Source organism: Pseudochaenichthys georgianus, chromosome 23, assembly GCF_902827115.2.
Source record: "Pseudochaenichthys georgianus chromosome 23, fPseGeo1.2, whole genome shotgun sequence".
Classification (NCBI taxonomy): domain Eukaryota; kingdom Metazoa; phylum Chordata; class Actinopteri; order Perciformes; family Channichthyidae; genus Pseudochaenichthys; species Pseudochaenichthys georgianus.
In genome coordinates, this window is record NC_047525.1 from 2,495,907 (window position 1) to 2,513,732 (window position 17,826).

Sequence of the window (17,826 nt, forward strand, 5' to 3'; positions counted from 1 at the left end):
GAGCGGGATATGTGTCAAATTGTTGTGTGTGTGCCAGGTGTGATTCACATGGGGGGGTTGGGCACATTAGGGAGGACACACACATCTAGAGTGTGTGTGTGTGTGTTTTATCTGATCCGCATGGTTACTAATTCCTTGTCTTTATGGCGGTCATGTGTGACCGGGAACACCATGGTGTTTCAAAGTTCACTAAATCATCCAAAGTTCAATGAAAGTGTTGATCAGCCATTTTACATGTTCACATGTCTCCTGTGAAGGATGTCATGAAGCCTTGATGCCATCGAATGTAAAACAAAAAAGTTATGATTGATGAAAGTAGTAAATCGGTCAGATTTGACCCGAAGACAACAGGAGGGTTAAGAGTGAATGATTTGTAAATGGTTAGTTAATTGTGTACTAATTGTTTACAGCATGTTTTTCCGAACTAATAACCTCACCATTATTATTGCTGTGAATTTGAGCTCTTTTTGCATTTATATATTTTTTACAAAAACACCACCACGAAAGCAAAAATCAGCACAGAAAGGAGGATGTTTTAACATATCTTTATTTTATTTATCATAAATGCAAACCTTCAGCCCTTAAGTACTTCTCTCAAAAGTAGTAATTATAGGCAATAATCCTGGAGAAGAGGTGGTTAAAAAAGTAGAATATAAATGAGGGTGTTATTTGAATTAATATCTATGTTCCATTTGTCAATAAACAGTCCCAGATATTTCTATATTATATGTTTTCGTTTAAAACTATTTACTATTAGTATTTTACATCATTTTGCTTTTCTGCCTCTTTCATTGCAGAAACACATCCCATACCGCACACTAGTCGCCCTCTAAACCCCAGGCGATGGGTTATCAACTGGTTAACAAGAACATTCTCTTTAGATAACTGTTCATATAAACAGCAATTTAAAGTACATTTATTAAGAAATATTTAGGTTTAAAGTGCAATTGGCAATTAAGAAAAACACTGGTGGAAATGAAACATAATATTTCATACTTATTTTAAAGATGAAAGAAGCTTTGGACTTCTCAACACATCCAAAGAAAAGAGCAATACTCCACACTAATGGTTGTTGGTGTCTTTCTTCAAGAACACCCAAACATGTAAGGAAAGGTGCCCGAGTTTAAGCTTTAGTATTCGCTCACACAAGCCAACTAATGTCTAGTTCTGCTACATAGAAGTATCACTCTTAGGTCAGAATGCATTTGGCTTACCAGATAATGTTAAATTATGTTTTGGCAACAACAGGTTTCAGGTGTACGTTGACACACAAGTGAAAGAAAGAAGGACCCCACAGAGTAGAAGCACACACACTGCTGCATGGCAGGTACAGGTGTCCCTGTCTTGGTTCATCCTAAGCAGTCCGCTGTGTTGGGGGTCCCAGGAGGGTCCTCAGGCATGATGGAGCCAGTCCCTGAATGTGCATATGAAGAGCATCTGGGGTCAGATCTCTACGTTCACTGGCCTGATCTCCCCGGTCTTATTCTCCTCCACCCACAGCTCTCTGTCTTTGATGGGGTCCACACTTTGCAGCAGCTGATCCACCCGCTCCATGGTCTGCAGACACAGAGAGCAGCTGAAGCTCAGGGGAAGACATGACGCCACTGATCGTGTCCTGTTGTGAACCCGCACATGTTGAGGACATGTATAGTATGGGTCCCCAGCACATAGAAACTGCTGGATGCTAACCTGCATAATTTCCATTAAAGCTAAAGTGGAACATAGTTAAGAAATGTCTTCGCTGATTTAGACCATTTTGGAGTGGTTTTGGGAATATTTGAGGATGTCCATTTCTGACATTTCTGTGATAAGAAATGTCTGTTTTAACCAAAAGGTTGCGATATCTGTACTCTCTGTGGGCTGGTTTGATTTATTTTGGGTCGATTTTGAAGATTTAGGGGATTCTGGATCATTTGGGTTGGACAGTTTGCTTATTTATTTGGAAATAAATTGTCCACAGTAGTAATGGTCATGTTGTGCTTTCTGTATTCAATGGTAGCAACACCAGAGTCCAGAGTCCGGATATGGCAACTGAAAACGTCTGAAATAGATTCAGCATCCTCGAAAACCCCCAAAACCACTCCAGAAGGATCCAAATCGCTCAAGTCATTTTTTTAACTATTGTCCACAATTATTTTGAATAACACAAATGATGCTAATTGTGCAACTTGCCAACGTATGCAGGTTAGCACCCGGCAGTGCCTCTGTGCTGGACCCTGCTCTACATCTCTAACTTAGCACTGTGGGGTATTCGCGTTTCACTATGCTGGAAACTAGACTCTTAGGAGACAACATGTGGGTGCTCTTAATGTACCTTACAGTCTCTATTAAGTGCTATACACACTCAACGTTACACACATTTGGAAGGAGATCAGAGTGTGCTTGGAAAGGAAGTCAAAGATGCAAAAGCTTAAAGTGTCTCCTGCCTCATCTCAAAAACAGATGTAGCAGCAGAAGAGTATGTGGCACTCAGCTATGAAGTTTGATGTCCGATCTACAGTATTGATATACTATAGCTCTCTTATCTATGTGTGACCTCGTTATCTGGTCCTGCCACCTCAGGGAATCAGTAAAGTCTGGATTTAACTTTACCCTGACGAATTGAAGTTAGGCCAAGTTATGAAAATAAAAGTTATTCATCAAACAGTAGCTTTGGCCCTGATCCCTCGTGGACTCTGACTCACGATATACGTGTTTCCTCTCAAAGGGAACGCCTGTAATGCTGAGTGTGAGTTGGACTTACACTTTGGTTGAACATGTCTGTCTCGTGTCGGAGGGCGGTGTACTGACACAGATGGTGTCGGATCACCTCCACCCGCTCCACCTCCAGCTGTTCCAGCTCCTGCAAACAGGCACTGTTAGGGTCGATCAAAGCTATGACTCAAAGTCACCCAGACATCAACTGAACCGTTCAGTCTCTAGTCCACGTACGGTGTCTTAGGGAGCCTGATGCTTTACCAGTACCTCTGTCCCATGTCTTCTTCACACGTCTTTCAAACATCCTTTTGTAGCCGCATTCCCAAAGTGTATATGACCTGATCATTTATAGACATTACACATGGACTAAAAGTGTGTATATATATATATATATACTGTATATTGTAAGTGGTTGTGTACATGAACATGTCTATGTAGAATAAAAGTTCTTATGAATAAACATTTGTGTAATTTACAAAATACAGACATATTACTTATTTTTGTATTTCATTCAGATCATTTGTTTGTATTATTTAACATGACTTGTAGTTTCTTTGTATCCTATATGTTTATGTTGCTATGCTCTGGACCTCCCATTACAAGGCAGTGTATTCTTTATGTTATGAGTGTGTCGACTCAACCTTTGGGAGGATGAACTAAAGCTACTGATATGGTCAGAGTCGCTAACTATGACTCTGAAGAACCCCCAAAGGGAACAGCAGCCGCGGAGAGCAGCTTCTCTCACTACACACACACACACACACACACACACACACACACACACACACACACACACACACACACACACACACACACACACACACACACACACACACACACACACACACACACACACACACACACACACACACACACACACACACACACACACACACACACACACACACACACACACACACACACTAACAGGATGTTTACCAGACTGGTGGTGACCGTCTCCTCAAACCACCTGGACTGTGATTGGTTATAAAGGTCCACACAGCGCATCAGATCGTCTCCTGTTGGAGAGAATACAACAAGAAGTCTTAAAAGGACACAAGTGTATTACATGAGACCTGATAAGTACAGACTGTGTACAGCACATTCAAATACAGGTGCTCTATTCTACCACTAGGTGGTGCTGCTGCCCAACAGCTGGTGAGACTGCATCACTCAGCTGAGCCTGAACAGTGCACACAACCTGGATGTCCAATACATTCCATATGATACGAGTGTTTCTCTCCTTTCATCAGTTCTCTGCTTTCATCCTGCTGACCACACGACCACACGGGGAGGGGTGGTGCTGACTTTTCTGCAACTTTATATTCAATGTAATGATATGTTCTGTTAGAATGTGTGATGGCTAAATATCTCACGCACGTTTAGAAAAGTGTTTCTCAAAGTAAGGTCTCAGGACCAGAAAGGGCCCTTCGGGTCCACAGAAAGGAGCTCTTGGTGTTCTTCATTAGTCAGTTATTAGCGAGCCACCTGGCGACGTGAACGGAACGAGCGAGGTCCGAACAGCAGCTTGCTGTTTATATTCAATGACACTCACATTATAATATCTATTGCATGATGTGTTGAGGGAAGTGTGTTCCAGCCTCTGCAGCATGTTTTACAAACATAGCTCTCCAGGATAAGCTTCAGAATAAGCTTTTTATAAATGTAAAGTAAATAAAAAGACAATGTATAAATATCTCCTGTTGGAAGAATATGATAGGATGCTTGTTATTCTAATCCACACATTGTACGATGCTTTCTGATGTGTAATAACCTCAAGAGAGCACGAGCCTGAGTCTGGGCCGAACCCTGAGAACCACAAGCGGCTTCATAGTGTCCTCTGTTCTCAGACAGCTGCTCTGTTCTTTGAAATGAAAGCTGTGAGCCAGCTCAAGATACATTGAATTAAACAGGTATTGTTTTATTGCTAACAAATGTAACATTTATATTTATGTAGCTCTTCTTTAACATGCAAGTCTTATATGCAGTTTTAAAGGAAATGAACTTCATTAATTAGCAGAATAAGTCTGACCAACACACACGATGGACTCTCCTGACTGCGCCTGGACCAGCCGAGCCACCATGCGACACATTGATCAGACACACAAACTAATCTTAGTAATTAGCATATTGGCATAGATTGTATATCTGCCGTGTTTTATTTTGATTGCAGAGCTTCTGTTCGTCGGGCAGGGGGTGTGAACCTGCAGCTGGTCTATACTTACACTTCACATGTTTCTGCCTTTCCCTGAATGGGGAAACACGTTGTAAGCTTCAACATTTTTTAAATACAAATTAGAAGCGGTTTATATGATGAATAAATTAATTTCTGGAAACTTTATAAGCGGTGTATGATCAATATCAGTATCTCACAATATATATATGTTTTACGCCCAAAGATAAATGAGAGCTAGCGAGGCAGTGCTGTGACCTTTGACCCCGTCTTTGACCTGCTTGTGTGGATTTCCTGCGGGCTTTCTTGATGTCCTCTTCAATCTTGTTGCTGAGTTTGATTTCCAGCTGCTGAGTCTTCAGCTCCAGATCCTTCTGCCTGTCGGCCAGAGCCTTACGGGCCTGCGGAGAAGACGCCGGAGTGAGACGGGCTCGCATCTCACTGCTGTACAAATCATTCACCCTGAATACTGTGCAGCAAGACGGCTCAGGCACTTTCACATCATACGTGTCGTCTTTTCATCCATCAAACCAACATGACCACAACATGTTTGCCTGTCCATGAAATAAGTACATCAGAAATAAGCTGTCATCCCAGATTGCTTTTCTTTATACATATTAAAACATTCCAGGGATGGGAAACAGCAGATAAAGGGAATGTGAACCGACATCAGGGTGATTGTGCTCTGCTCTTGTTCCTGGTTACCTTCTCCACCGATGCATGGCGGCCACCTAGCTGCTTCCGGAGGTCAGCAATGTGATGTTCGTACCTCTTCATGTCCTTCTTAAAGTGCTCCCGGAATGTCAGAAGAGGCTTCTCCACCTCGCTCTGCAGCTGTACGAGACACACACAACCAATAACTCAAAAGCAGATCATAATAAATGGTGTAATAACCAGAGAGCATCCTCCTGAGGACCTCAGGTCTTTGAGCCAATGTAAAAACACAGGAATACAATATGAAGTCTCCCTTGCTGAGAATAAAAGCTACTGTGAATGTGACTTTGAAGCCTTTGTTTCTAAAGTTACGTAAACTACACAAATAAATACTGTTTTGGGAAATATACACACATTTAAAAAAGATTCCATTGGGATAATGTTTTATCCTGAGTACAACAAACTAACAACAAAAATGTATCTTCTGGGAGCAAAGATAGTGTCACTGAAGGGTTAAAGCTATTATTATTGGCTATTTAAAAGTAGTGGCTGTAGTTGGAATTGCAAGTCACCAGACATTGTACACTTTGAGCCATACTGTAGGTCCAATACAATTGAACTGAAAAACTTTTCTTCACATTTATATGTAGAGAGTAACTACCATTTGAAAAAATTTGATGGCTTCTTGCAACAAAATATCCAGTTATCTAAATGACTCCATGCCCTTCTCTGGAGACCCTATGCTCTTCCCATCAGCCCCCGTGTTGAGTGTCCCCTCCCCAGTCTGTCAGTATGAGCTTGTCCATCTGACAAACTCCAACTGGCGCTGAGATGAACAGCACATGGCTTTTAACTCTTAGGTGTGAGACAAGATGTATAAAACACAGCGCAAATCACCCATCCCCCACATACTGGATGTACATATCCATTCACAATATTACATTATTTCCAGCTTTCCATATTATGTCATGACAACCTCACAATGATTTAGTTTCGTCAAGATTTTTTTTTTTGATTTTTGGAACCAAACAACAACTTTATCTATGAATTGTTTAACTTACTTCAGATGTATCCAATGTACAGTAGAACTGAGTGCAAATGGGCTTACCCAAGAGTTAAGGGAACTTGGCCTTGGAACCGATTGGTCACACAATCGGACCCAAATAAAATGGAGGTGCCAGTTCGCCTCCTGAGCCGAGGTTTGTAAACTGGCAGGCTCTATCACCTCTCTGTGTGCACCTGTACTGTGTGTATTCATTATATTGTTCTTAGTGGTGCACGATAATTATCGGTCCGATATTAGGAATTATGACGTCATCCCGATAAACCCGATAAAAGTATTAATAGCCCCGATAATATACAATATATGTTTTGGGTAAAAAAAAAGAAACAGATCCTGCGGTGTGGGTGGATTGGGATGAGGGGCGCTTGTTTTTCACTCGGCTCCTCCCGTTTTGCCAGTACTGTGGTATTAGTGGTTTAGGAAGAGGGGAGTTCTTCACAAATCCAGCGCTCCCTAACTTATGTATGTTTGTATTAACAAATGCAGAAGTTCTAAAGCAAACAGATATTGTTCTAAACTGTATTAAAGTAAACAGGTATTATCTTGAACTGTATTGAAGTGAACATGTATTATTTGGGACTGTTTTAAAGTAATCCTATATATATATATAAACCTTCTTACATACACTCCATGACACACACACACACACACACACACACACACACACACACACACACACACACACACACACACACACACACACACACACACACACACACACACACACACACACACACACACACACACACACACACACACACACACACACACACACACACACACACACACACACACACACACACACACACACACACACACACACACACACACGTCTTTTTCAAGGTTCTTTTTGGGGCCAATATAATCTCAAGCACCAACATATCTGTGTACAATGTTTGATACCAATATATCTGTGTACAATGTTTGATACTAATATATCTGTGTACAATGTTTGATACTAATATATCTGTGTACAATGTTTGATACTAATATATCTGTGTACAATGTTTGATACTAATATATCTGTGTACAATGTTTGATTGTTTGAGAAAGAATAGTTTGTGTGAAACCTTCCCTGGGAAATTAAAGGAGTAGAGTCCGGTGGAAGATAAGCAGTGACTCTCCGCCCCAAATATGTCCATATATACTGTTGTTTATTCATGCACGGTGCCCCCTGTTGCTGACTGGCCGGTCCCGATACCTGTATCGCACGGCAGTGGAGCGGGGAGCCCGGAGTGCTCTGTTACAGGGCACTCTGTATTTTCGTATTGTGTCTTTTTACCATTAAAATCAGATTATTGTTATAACCTGTATGCCGGTGTTTTGAACTCCTTTTCTTATTAATCTGACCAGACTCATCTAACGGACGGCGCGGAGCAGAGCTGGGCTTTAAGCCACCACGACTGTGTCTGCTCCTACAGTTCCACGAGGAGGGAAGAAGGCAACAAGCTATAATACTTCAAACCTGATCAGTCGCCTGAAACATCGCCATGGCTACGATGGTGTGTTCAAAGCGTACGAAGACGCCTGCGCTGCTAAACTAGCGGCGAATCCAAAGCCAGCTGCAAAGGCACCGGGGCTTTTACCTATCGACGAGGCTTTTGAAAAAGGCAAGAAGTTTCTTTGGGAAAATAAATATGGTCACTTTGAAGTCAAAGCTGTTCTTGGCTTTGTTTTGTTCATAGTAGTAATGCTCATGTCATTTGCTCACTACTAGTCTCTTTTTACCACCAGGTGTGCAAAAACTACAGGTACATTTAATATAAATATATATTATATTATTATCGGGTATCGGTATCGGTCTTGAGAAGCAGGAAGTTATCGGTATCGGTTTCAAAAAAACAATATCGTGCATCCCTAATTGTTTTCATTGGAAACAATCAAAGTATATTTCCACCTCATTCCTTGTTCTGCAGCACATCTGGGCACCTCTGGAGCATCACATCACCGGCTCCATGTCCTGCATCAGACCAGCTGCATCCTGGCTAACATCTGTGCTCCTCCCTCTCTGAACCCCTAAGACAAACCCATGCTGGATTACCTTTGAGGAGAACTTCAAGTGAACCTCAGCCTCGTCTTCCAGACTCTTCTTTAACTGGGCCCAACACTCTCCCACAGTCCTGAGAGCAGACAGGAGGCAGTGTGTTGGTTTTATTTCACAAAAAAGGACCACACACACACACACACACACACACACACACACACACACACACACACACACACACACACACACACACACACACACACACACACACACACACACACACACACACACACACACACACACACACACACACACACACACACACACACACACACACACACACACACACACACACACACACACACACACGATAAGATGATGCTGAGCTCTGCCGTCGGTACATGAACGAGACAGAGTGAGTGGTTGGTTTGAAAGTCTGTAAGAACCGTGCGGTCTGAGGTCAGAACATCAGAGGGTATGTTAGACATGGGTATGGAGACACACTCCTTAAACCCTGTGACAACGCCACCTCAACAACCGCACAATGCAACTCCTGCTCATTCTTCCAATCCAAAATGAACAACATCTATAGAAACCTGAGCCGGCAGTGTCTCAGTCAGTAGGGGCTTGGACTGGGAGCCGTAGGGTTGCTGGTTCAAGTCCCCGAACAGACCTAAACATGGAGTGTGGACTGCTACTTGCAGAGGTCCCAGTTCACCTCCTGGGCCCTGCCGTGGTGCCCTTGATAGTGTACTAAGCTGTAAAGGGAATTGATTTCTGGTTCTGGGCTGTGGCGGGTCTGATGGTGGGAACAAAACAGTGATTGTGTTGTTCTAAGGGAGAGAATAATGAAGGCACTGTGTCAAAGGTTTATGAGTGTGAGCAGACTGAGCCCAGTGGCCTCATCTGGATTCTATTTGGGACAACTCCATAGCACTGCAGTCTCATGACAATGCTTGTCTCAGAAGAAAAGGTATTGCATGCATGTTAACAGGCAGGCAGGTTACGAGGGCAGCAGGTGAACACACTCATACAGTCAAACAGGCGGGACAACACAAGTGTTTAACGAGCTAAAAGGAAGGAGTCCAAAGCAAAAATCACTTCTTGGGTAAAAGGGAGGTTTGTTTGGTCGCATGAATCGTGATTGCCAGAGGAGCTTGACATGCAAAGTCTGAGGTCAAACTCCCCCTGTACTCCACACGAAGAAGCAAGCATCTCTGGCGTCCAACACACAGTGTGCTCCACTGATCCTTCCCATGAAGGTCACATACAAGCAAACATATAAGTTCTGCTCTAAACATTTGAAGAAGAACCTGAATGCTGCAGGTCAAATAATTACTGCTACGCAAATTGAAGCAAGGAACAGTTGAGACGGCTTACTCATTGACTGGTTTGGAGGCTGCTGGCCTTGGCAGCAGTGGTTTCTATCTGCTGCCAGATGTTGCCAGTGACGGCTGATGACATAGTGACACAGTAAGCTCTGGCTGCATGGCCACACCTGCATCCCAAGCATTGAAGTACCTGTGCACCTGTCGATTGGAACCAATGTAGGACATTCAAGTAGGACCATTCTGGGATTGTTCATATATGGTCAACTGCATACAATGCGTCCAGAGGATTGAAAGTCCATGACTTGCTGGCTGGCAGCAGGTGAACTGAAGGGCCCAGCTTTCTTTGGAAGCCAGAAAGCCATGTTCCAGAGAACATCATGGAGGGTGTGGTGGAAACGTCTGAAGCAATGGAGACGGAACTCAGAGAGACGGGGAGAGCTGGAGCTTGAAGGCAAACACTGATGGTTTATTATGGAGTTACGGCCGGAGAACTGACAAGACATGCTGAAGATCTCTACCCCAGCCCCATGTATTGGCTGGTTCAGCGAGATACATGCTAGTTCTGGGACAAAACACTGAGAGCAGCCCAAGGTCGCAGGCCTGTGCTCAGTGAGGGCAGTACAAACGGATACACTGGGTCAAAGGTGTGGGCCTAGGACAATATCAACAGAGGCTGGTATTCCATTGGACAGCTCAGAAGTCGAAAATGACTTATCTGTAATACTATGATTGCTAAGGACTCAACGTATGCTTCTGACCAACTAGGCATGTACTTCTCGGCCTGAAGGAGGCTCAGGGTGGCAGTGTCCTGGTTCCTGTGTGTATTTGCTGTGCTTTGTATTGCAGCGTTTTGTTTGTGCAGCGCTTTGTGTAAACACTCCGCATGTTTGGTCAAGTTGGCAAAAGACTGCATGTGTTGTCTGGTTGATGATGTGCATGTGTTTTGGCACATTTGTTTGTTGTATTTTTCAGCTTTTTTTAACGCGCAGCGCATTTCTCTTGTTATGTAAGAGTTTTCGGACACCGTAAAGATAACATAAATGAACATTATTTTGAGACAAAGATACATGCTAAAAGAGTAAATAAAGCAAAACCTTCTCTATGCAAACGTGTGTGACTTGTTTGTTGTTCTAAATCCTGGGACGGGTCAAATAAGCTCAGACTCCGAGAATCAATCAAACAAAGCCTTTTCTTATCAAGCTCCACATTTGTGGAATCAGCTTCCAGTTTGTGTTCGGGCGGCAGACACCCTATCCGTTTCTAAGAGTGCGCTTAAGACCTTCCTTTTTGATAAAGCTTATAGTTAGGGCTGATTAGATTCAGCCCCTAGTTTTTCTGATATAGGCTTAGTTTGTCGGGGGTCATCTTACTTCTTCCTTCTCTCTGTCTGTACCTGTGTACACTCATGTTCCCATTAACCCAGCTTCCCCACATGTCTTTCTTTTTGGTGTCTCTATACGCCGGGATCCGGAGTCATGGATGATCCTGTTGCTGTGGTCCTGGATCCTGAGTCCTGGATCCTGAGTCCTGGATCCTGAGTCCTGCATCCTGAGTCCTGGATTTCGGGTCGTGGCTGAACCTGTCTCTGTGGTCCTGCCAGACTCTCACCATACTACTTCCCTGATGGCTCCCACAGGATTGTTGACATCCTCGTGGATTCATCTTCCTATTATACACACATGCATTTCCAAACATTTGGACTACCTATGTTGCAAATGTATTATCTTTTCAATTTACACACGGCATCTATTGCACGTCTGTCCGTCCTGGGAGAGGGATCCCTCCTCTGTTGCTCTCCCTGAGGTTTCTCCCATGTTCCCTTTAAACTGGGTTTTCTCTGGAAGTGTTTCCTTGTACGATGTGAGGGTCTAAGGACAGAGGGTCTAAGGACAGAGGGTCTAAGGACAGAGGGTCTAAGGACAGAGGGTGTCGTATTGTCATACGACACCCTCGTACAAACTGTGAAGTCCACTGAGACAAATGTAACATGTGTGATATTGGGCTATATAAATATTGATTGATTGATTAAACAATGACTTGGCTCAGCGTGATAGCCCCCCTCTGCTCTCACACTTTTCATCCCCTTTTTTGTACAACCCCAACACGAAACTGCATGTCTGCTTTTTTTTATAAATGATGAATCATAATCTGCATTATTTAGCTTATTGAATTTCTTTACTTCCTCACATGTATATAGTTTACGTCATCTGCATAGACATTGGTCTCGCAAAACATATATTTTGTTCTACGAAAATCTAAAGTCCCAGATTTTCATTGCCATGTCTACACTGTAGCTGCTGAGCATATGACAATAAAGCCTTGAATCTTGAAAGGAGTTTGTCTTTCTCTGTCACTCACCCTTCTTCCTGGCTTGCTAGAGGGATCTGGGAGAGCTTGGAGAGACTCTTGGCATACTCCTCTTCTATCTTTATCCTGAGAGGGAAGTCAAGAGTTTCAGTTCCACACAGCCTTTATGCAATCTGATTCATTCATGTGCCTTCCTGTGTTAGCAACACAGTGGTGTACATGAGCACAAGAAAAGGGGAACTTGTTTGTTTTTAATGACAACTGCATGGTTTTCATGGTAACCTGAGCATGACATGTGGAAGAAAAGACTGATACCTTTCTCTTATAAACTCTGCCATCTCTTTCTGGATTTGTTTCCCCTTCAGCTGTTTTTGCAGCAAAACCTCAAACCCTGTGAGGCAGCTGGTGCCCTGGGGATCCTTCTTATCAGCCTACCAGATAAACACATCAACCAGACAATACACATATTAAACTGGCAACAGCAGCAAAGACAAGAACAATACACCCAGAGCCAATGAACCTAGAGAAAAAAAAGTAATGCATTGATTAAGCTTGAACACATAAGTCTCTCTCAATCAACTTCCTCTTGACTGCCTTTTTATTTATTTTTTATTTTACTATCAGGCATGAAAACGGGTCAGGGGTGAAAAAGGTGAGAAGGATATTATCCCTCTAGGGGGGTCCGGGGGCATGCTCCCCCGGAAGCACATTTTGAATATTCCATATTTTAAAGCATCAATAGGATGCATTTTGAGTATATGAGGCACAATGTGGTAAGGGCTTAACGCTGTTTTGCCACATGTCTCAGCCTCGCCCTTTTCTCTTCTTCAGCATTCTGTTTCTTGGCCTGCTGAGCACTGCCAGATGCTTGGGAGCCATACTTGCTCTGTTGCTGCTGCTTTTCTTTCTGATTCATTTTCTGCTGGCGTTTGTATGTGGCTGCTGCAGAGTTGATGTTCTTGCATAGTGTTCTGTCCACCTCCCCGAACTTCACATCCTCCCTTCTGAAGAGCTGCACGGCTGTCTTCCCCCTGGACTGCAGGGTGTACTTGACCGTCTGGATTGCATTAAATGTTGGTACATTCATGTTGCCACTCCTTTGGTCAATGACTTCATTCATCAAACTAAAAGAAGACTCAACCCTTGGTCCGTGAAAGATGGAGAGGCAACATGTAACCATCGCACTCAGGGAGGGGCACTTATCTGGCTTGTCAAAGACATGACCCCACCACTCAACCATGCTCTCTCCCTCCTTGAAACTGGGGATGGTCAGGTCAACATTGAACCGCACAAGTTCTCTCTGGATGTCCTGGTCTGCTGGCAAGAGGTGCCGCAGCATACCACTCAGCCTGCCAAGAAATGGATGATAATTTGAAATCAGTTTAAGGACATGAGGTAACAAAAATCGTTAAATCCCAAAGTACCTGGTAATATGGCAAATGTTATTCTTACCTCTTAAGCTGGATGGTTGCCTGTGAGTGGCCTCTCAGAAGAGGGTCCAGAGCAGACAGGGCTGTAAGAGTCGGACTGGCCAAGGGGAGCTTCTTCTGGAGGCACACTGCAGTGGTGATGTAGGCAGTGGCACCAACAGCTGACACACAACACCAAAAACTGACCATTATTTTACGTCTCAAAAACAATTGAGAAAAAAGGTCATGCAGGTGATGCAGGGTACTTACAGCATGATTGGGTTCTGGCTCCTGAACGTGTCAGCCTCCTGTCCCACATAGACCTCCTTGGAGGGCAGCAGCATATGATCCTCCAGGACCATCTCCCTCAGAGCCCTGGAGACAGCTGTGTAAGGGAAGTAATTCATGGGAGTAATACCTTAAGTGCCTTTCAAAAGACCCCAGGTTGCTTAACAAAAAAGGAAACACTCAACTGATAGCACAGACAACAGAAAAGTAAAAATAGGGATAAAATCAATATACTAATGTAGGCAGAGTGGGTGAGGAGGAGTTAACTACCTGAGTAATGTATTCGGCCTTCACGAAGCAAGCCATGAAGGCCAGGAACAGCTCAAGCTGCCGATCATGAAGTTTGTGAACCAATGTCTGGCTACCCTGTGTATGTAAGACAAATTCTTATGAAATTGATTGATTGCCAACATTGGATGTGCATGCACGTGCAGTCAAGTTGCAGTAATTCCAAGCACAACTAACACCCACCTGGAAAACCATGACATACTCCTTGAGAATAGCCAGCAAACCCATGTAGATGCTGAGCCGTAAGACTGTTGTCGTCTCCTCATGCCACAGCTTCTGACATACCCTCTTTTTTCTCTCACGGCCTTGTGGAGTCATGCCTGTGAAACACAATACATATTCCTCCTCATTAGTAACTTCAAAACAAGTATAAGTGCTAATTATTATAAGGGATTGGAACATCAAGTCTCATCACCTTTCCTGTTGAGTTCCTCCTGAACCACCTAGATACGGGCTCTTCCCGCCTGGTTGACGTGGTACTTGGTGTACATCAGTTCCAAAGGCTCCCTATACAGCTCCTTATCTGCAGTGGAGAGGAAGCCATAATAGAGGACTCTGTACGCAGGCATCATGGCATGGGTTGCCATGCTGGCATCGTATGCAGACAGCCAGCGATGAGGAACAAAGCCCCTCTGTGGGCTGGAGGCGGGGAGATTTAGAATCATAGCTATCTCCTTGAGGTACATCACCTGACAAAAGACAGAAAAAGATTTGAAAGAGACACATACATAGACATTCTACACATTCCATAGTTTTACCACAGTACAGTACAGTACAGTAGGGCCAGCAGCCGTGGTCTAGACTGAGCTGCATTCTGTTTACCTGGTCTGGACTCCACTGATGGTCAACCTGGAGATCTCTGAACAGCTTCTCCAAGTAGCTGTCAAAGGGCTCTGAGAACTTCTTTGCCGCAGGCCTACATCACCTACTTCTTAGACCTATTCATATCTTAGACTGCACTGTAACTTTGATCCATGTACTTTTTTCTTTTAATGTTTAATTTATTAGCTTTTCTTTTTAATGACTGATTTTAAATGCCATTTTCTTAATGTCTTTCCTTTTTTGTAAAGCACTTTGAATTGCCTTGTGTTGAAAAGTGCTATATAAATAAACTTGCCTTGCCTCTGCATTTGCTATGCGGTTTATAACTGGTACGGGCATCTGTCCCTGGCACTGCTGCCTGATTGTTTCTGACCCCTGGTTGGCTTGGCTCTGGCTTGCTGGATTCACCCTGGCTGATGCTGGAAGGAAGCTGCTGGCAACACTATGAGTGGAAGCTACCATCTGCACCTTCTGCTTGTGAACTTCCGTCTGGCAGTGAGCCTGCAGAGCATGGCTGCCTTTGTCATCATTGATCTCTTTGTGGCAGAGAATGCATCTGGCGAATCCCTGCCTGTTGATTTTGATGAATACATCTCCTAGATGAAAGGACACCTCTCGCTCTTTTACTGAGACCTTGCCTTCCAGTTTTAGCCACGACCAGTTCCAGCTGCATTTCAATCCAGCATCCAGCTGTGTAACAATGGCTGAATCCTTCTCCCCTAACACACTCATTCTGCAAAAAATAATGTTTGTATTAGTGTTAGCACTAACTTCTAGTTTAGCCTTATTGATAGAACGGTGGACCCCTTCAGCCTTGTCAGTCCCCTCACCTCAAAATCACCAACACGTCCTGGAAAAACGAGTTGTAGAGATTTTAGAAAATAGCACTAACATTAACCAGTTTTTATTTTTTGTGATTTACCGTAAGCTATACAAGCTAGCATCTAACTTTAGTAACGATATCTAGCTAATGTTAGGCTAACATTAACGGTAGCGTTAGCTAATCATTTTCCACCGGAGCTTTATTGCTAGCTGTCTAACGTTGCGTTCTCTCCTGCTGTGTTCAATGACTCAATTCATCAAGCTGTAGCTAACGTTAGCTAAGCCTATGTCAATAGAGCTCCTGGGTAACTTGGATATACCAGAAAATATTAAAATGATTGAAACCATCACTCACCAAATTCGGTCAGGTAAATTGCCGAGGCCAGGCGTGCTTTCAGCTTCTGATGGTGGTCTGGATCCCGCTCTGGTCAGCACGAGCGAAGCGAACTGCTTGTAAACCAATGATCAGGTCCCTTTTTGGCACGCGCACCTGTTCGCAGTTCACTGAATCTCTGGGGCTGGTTCCGAGGCCGTAGCGGTGCGCACCGTGGAGGACGGGACCCAATCACTGCCGCTGAGAGAGTCTCTCGGCTGCGGTGATTGGGTCTCGTCTTCCACTCGTCACCCAACGGTGCGTGCCATTGCGGCGTCTGAACATACCTACTGTATCCCCCCTTAAATATTTTCTCAATCTACACGATTCACGTAGGTTACCTATTTTGGTTTCAAAACGGAGAATATCGCAAGTTATTCTCATGCCTGTACTATACTTACTTGTTTGCCTGTCCTTGTTTGTCTACCCTCCCTCATACTGTAAAGCGTCTTTGAGTTGTGAAAAGCGCTATATAAATAAAATGCATTATTGTTATTATTATTATTAAGTCAAGTCTGATTCTTTCTTGCATCACAGCAGCTCCATTTGCAACATCAACAAGGACAAATAGCGGGACCCAATATCTCAGACTTTGAAGGAAGGAGGATGAAAAGGATGACATTCAAATAGACCAGGGATGTTCATTCGGTGATCAACTGGGCAAGAGGATCGTCTACACTGGTAGAATTTCCTTTTGAAAGGATTGGTTTTCTTTCTTTGGTTGCTAGTTATTTCTAATTCAGTAATGGTGTGTCATTTAAAAAATGTTTCGTCCTCTGCTTCCTTCTGTTTCTCACCAAGTTTGGTTCAAATTTTTTCTCCAAAAGGTGACCTTTTAAGATCAACACTCTTAGCTTAGACCACTTTGGTGTTAGGATATTGGACTTGATTTTGCCCTTGAGAAAGACTGCAGCCATGTTGTGTTCAGGGACATAAGACATTTATAGTCTCTTAGTGCTGACGAGAACTTACCCAGAAGAAATCACAGTAGCTCCACTCGTTTGGTTTCAGCAGCTGCTGCTCCTGCATGCATGCAAGAGACGGGAACGTCACACAGTTAACCTGAGAGAGAGAGAGAGGGTGAGAGAGAGAGGGTGAGAGAGAGAGAGAGAGCGAGGGAAAGAGAGAGAGAGAGGGAAAGAGACAGATAAAGGAGAGAGAGAGAGAGGGAGGGAGGGAGAGAGAGAGAGAGGGAGGGGTCACTCAGCCATCAGAGTTGGACGGTCGGGGAACATCAACAGAATCTTATTCAGAATTCTTCAGGTTTACATTTACCAGTAAGCATAAAACACAAACAAATACATGTAAAGCAGAATCAAGCAGATAATTACCATTCCGTTTTAAAGTGTTTTAACCACCTTAACCATGCAGAAGCATTGTTAACTAGAACATTCCGATGCTAACATTACCCCCGCTGAGTAAGTATTAATAGCATTAGTTGTATTGTTAAGGTACAACAAAGAATATCCATGAATTTTAGCTCACTTCTAGCTGACTATTTTAACTGTTTATCTATTACATCTTTGGATTCTTGTACCACATTCCTGCATCGTTTCTAAACATCTTTACCACTGGATTTAGTTAACGACCGACAGGTGTGTTCAAAGATCAAAGC

The 17,826-nt window shown here is 43.4% G+C and overlaps 2 protein-coding genes across 10 annotated transcripts in view; both read right to left on the reverse strand.

Annotated features, from left to right (window-relative positions):
* Positions 1 to 531: 531 nt before the first annotated feature.
* LOC117439033 (growth arrest-specific protein 7-like) overlaps positions 532 to 17,826 on the reverse strand; it is an 80,994-nt gene continuing 63,699 nt past the window's right edge. For 5 of the 6 annotated variants that reach the window (XM_034074724.2, XM_034074727.2, XM_034074725.2 and 2 more), the window contains 9 exons: positions 17,184 to 17,273; positions 12,525 to 12,640; positions 12,261 to 12,335; positions 8,629 to 8,707; positions 5,576 to 5,704; positions 5,148 to 5,271; positions 3,637 to 3,716; positions 2,744 to 2,842; positions 532 to 1,557 (listed from right to left, as the gene is read on the reverse strand). In XM_034074724.2, coding sequence (XP_033930615.1) covers positions 1,444 to 1,557; positions 2,744 to 2,842; positions 3,637 to 3,716; positions 5,148 to 5,271; positions 5,576 to 5,704; positions 8,629 to 8,707; positions 12,261 to 12,335; positions 12,525 to 12,640; positions 17,184 to 17,273 — 906 coding nt within the window. In that variant the 3' untranslated portion in view covers positions 532 to 1,443. Of the gene's footprint in view, positions 1,558 to 2,743; positions 2,843 to 3,636; positions 3,717 to 5,128; positions 5,272 to 5,575; positions 5,705 to 8,628; positions 8,708 to 12,260; positions 12,336 to 12,524; positions 12,641 to 17,183; positions 17,274 to 17,826 lie in introns of those variants that run through there. The other variant, XM_034074728.2, reaches the window with a different exon arrangement.
* On the reverse strand, positions 12,647 to 17,167 carry LOC117439034 (uncharacterized). Of its 4 annotated transcripts, none has more exons than XM_071201846.1 (7): positions 15,847 to 17,167; positions 14,610 to 15,749; positions 14,378 to 14,514; positions 14,177 to 14,272; positions 13,889 to 14,003; positions 13,662 to 13,800; positions 12,647 to 13,558 (listed from the first exon to the last, which is right to left on the reverse strand). In XM_071201846.1, the coding sequence occupies exons 5-7, from the start codon at positions 13,935 to 13,937 to the stop codon at positions 12,991 to 12,993; spliced, it is 756 nt and encodes a 251-aa protein (XP_071057947.1). In that variant the 5' UTR covers positions 13,938 to 14,003; positions 14,177 to 14,272; positions 14,378 to 14,514; positions 14,610 to 15,749; positions 15,847 to 17,167; the 3' UTR covers positions 12,647 to 12,990. The 4 variants fall into 4 exon arrangements, with proteins under 4 accessions (XP_071057947.1, XP_033930621.1, XP_033930622.1 ...); XM_034074730.2 differs by having other exon boundaries at positions 14,610 to 14,883; positions 15,017 to 17,167; XM_034074731.2 differs by having other exon boundaries at positions 13,889 to 13,993; positions 14,610 to 17,167.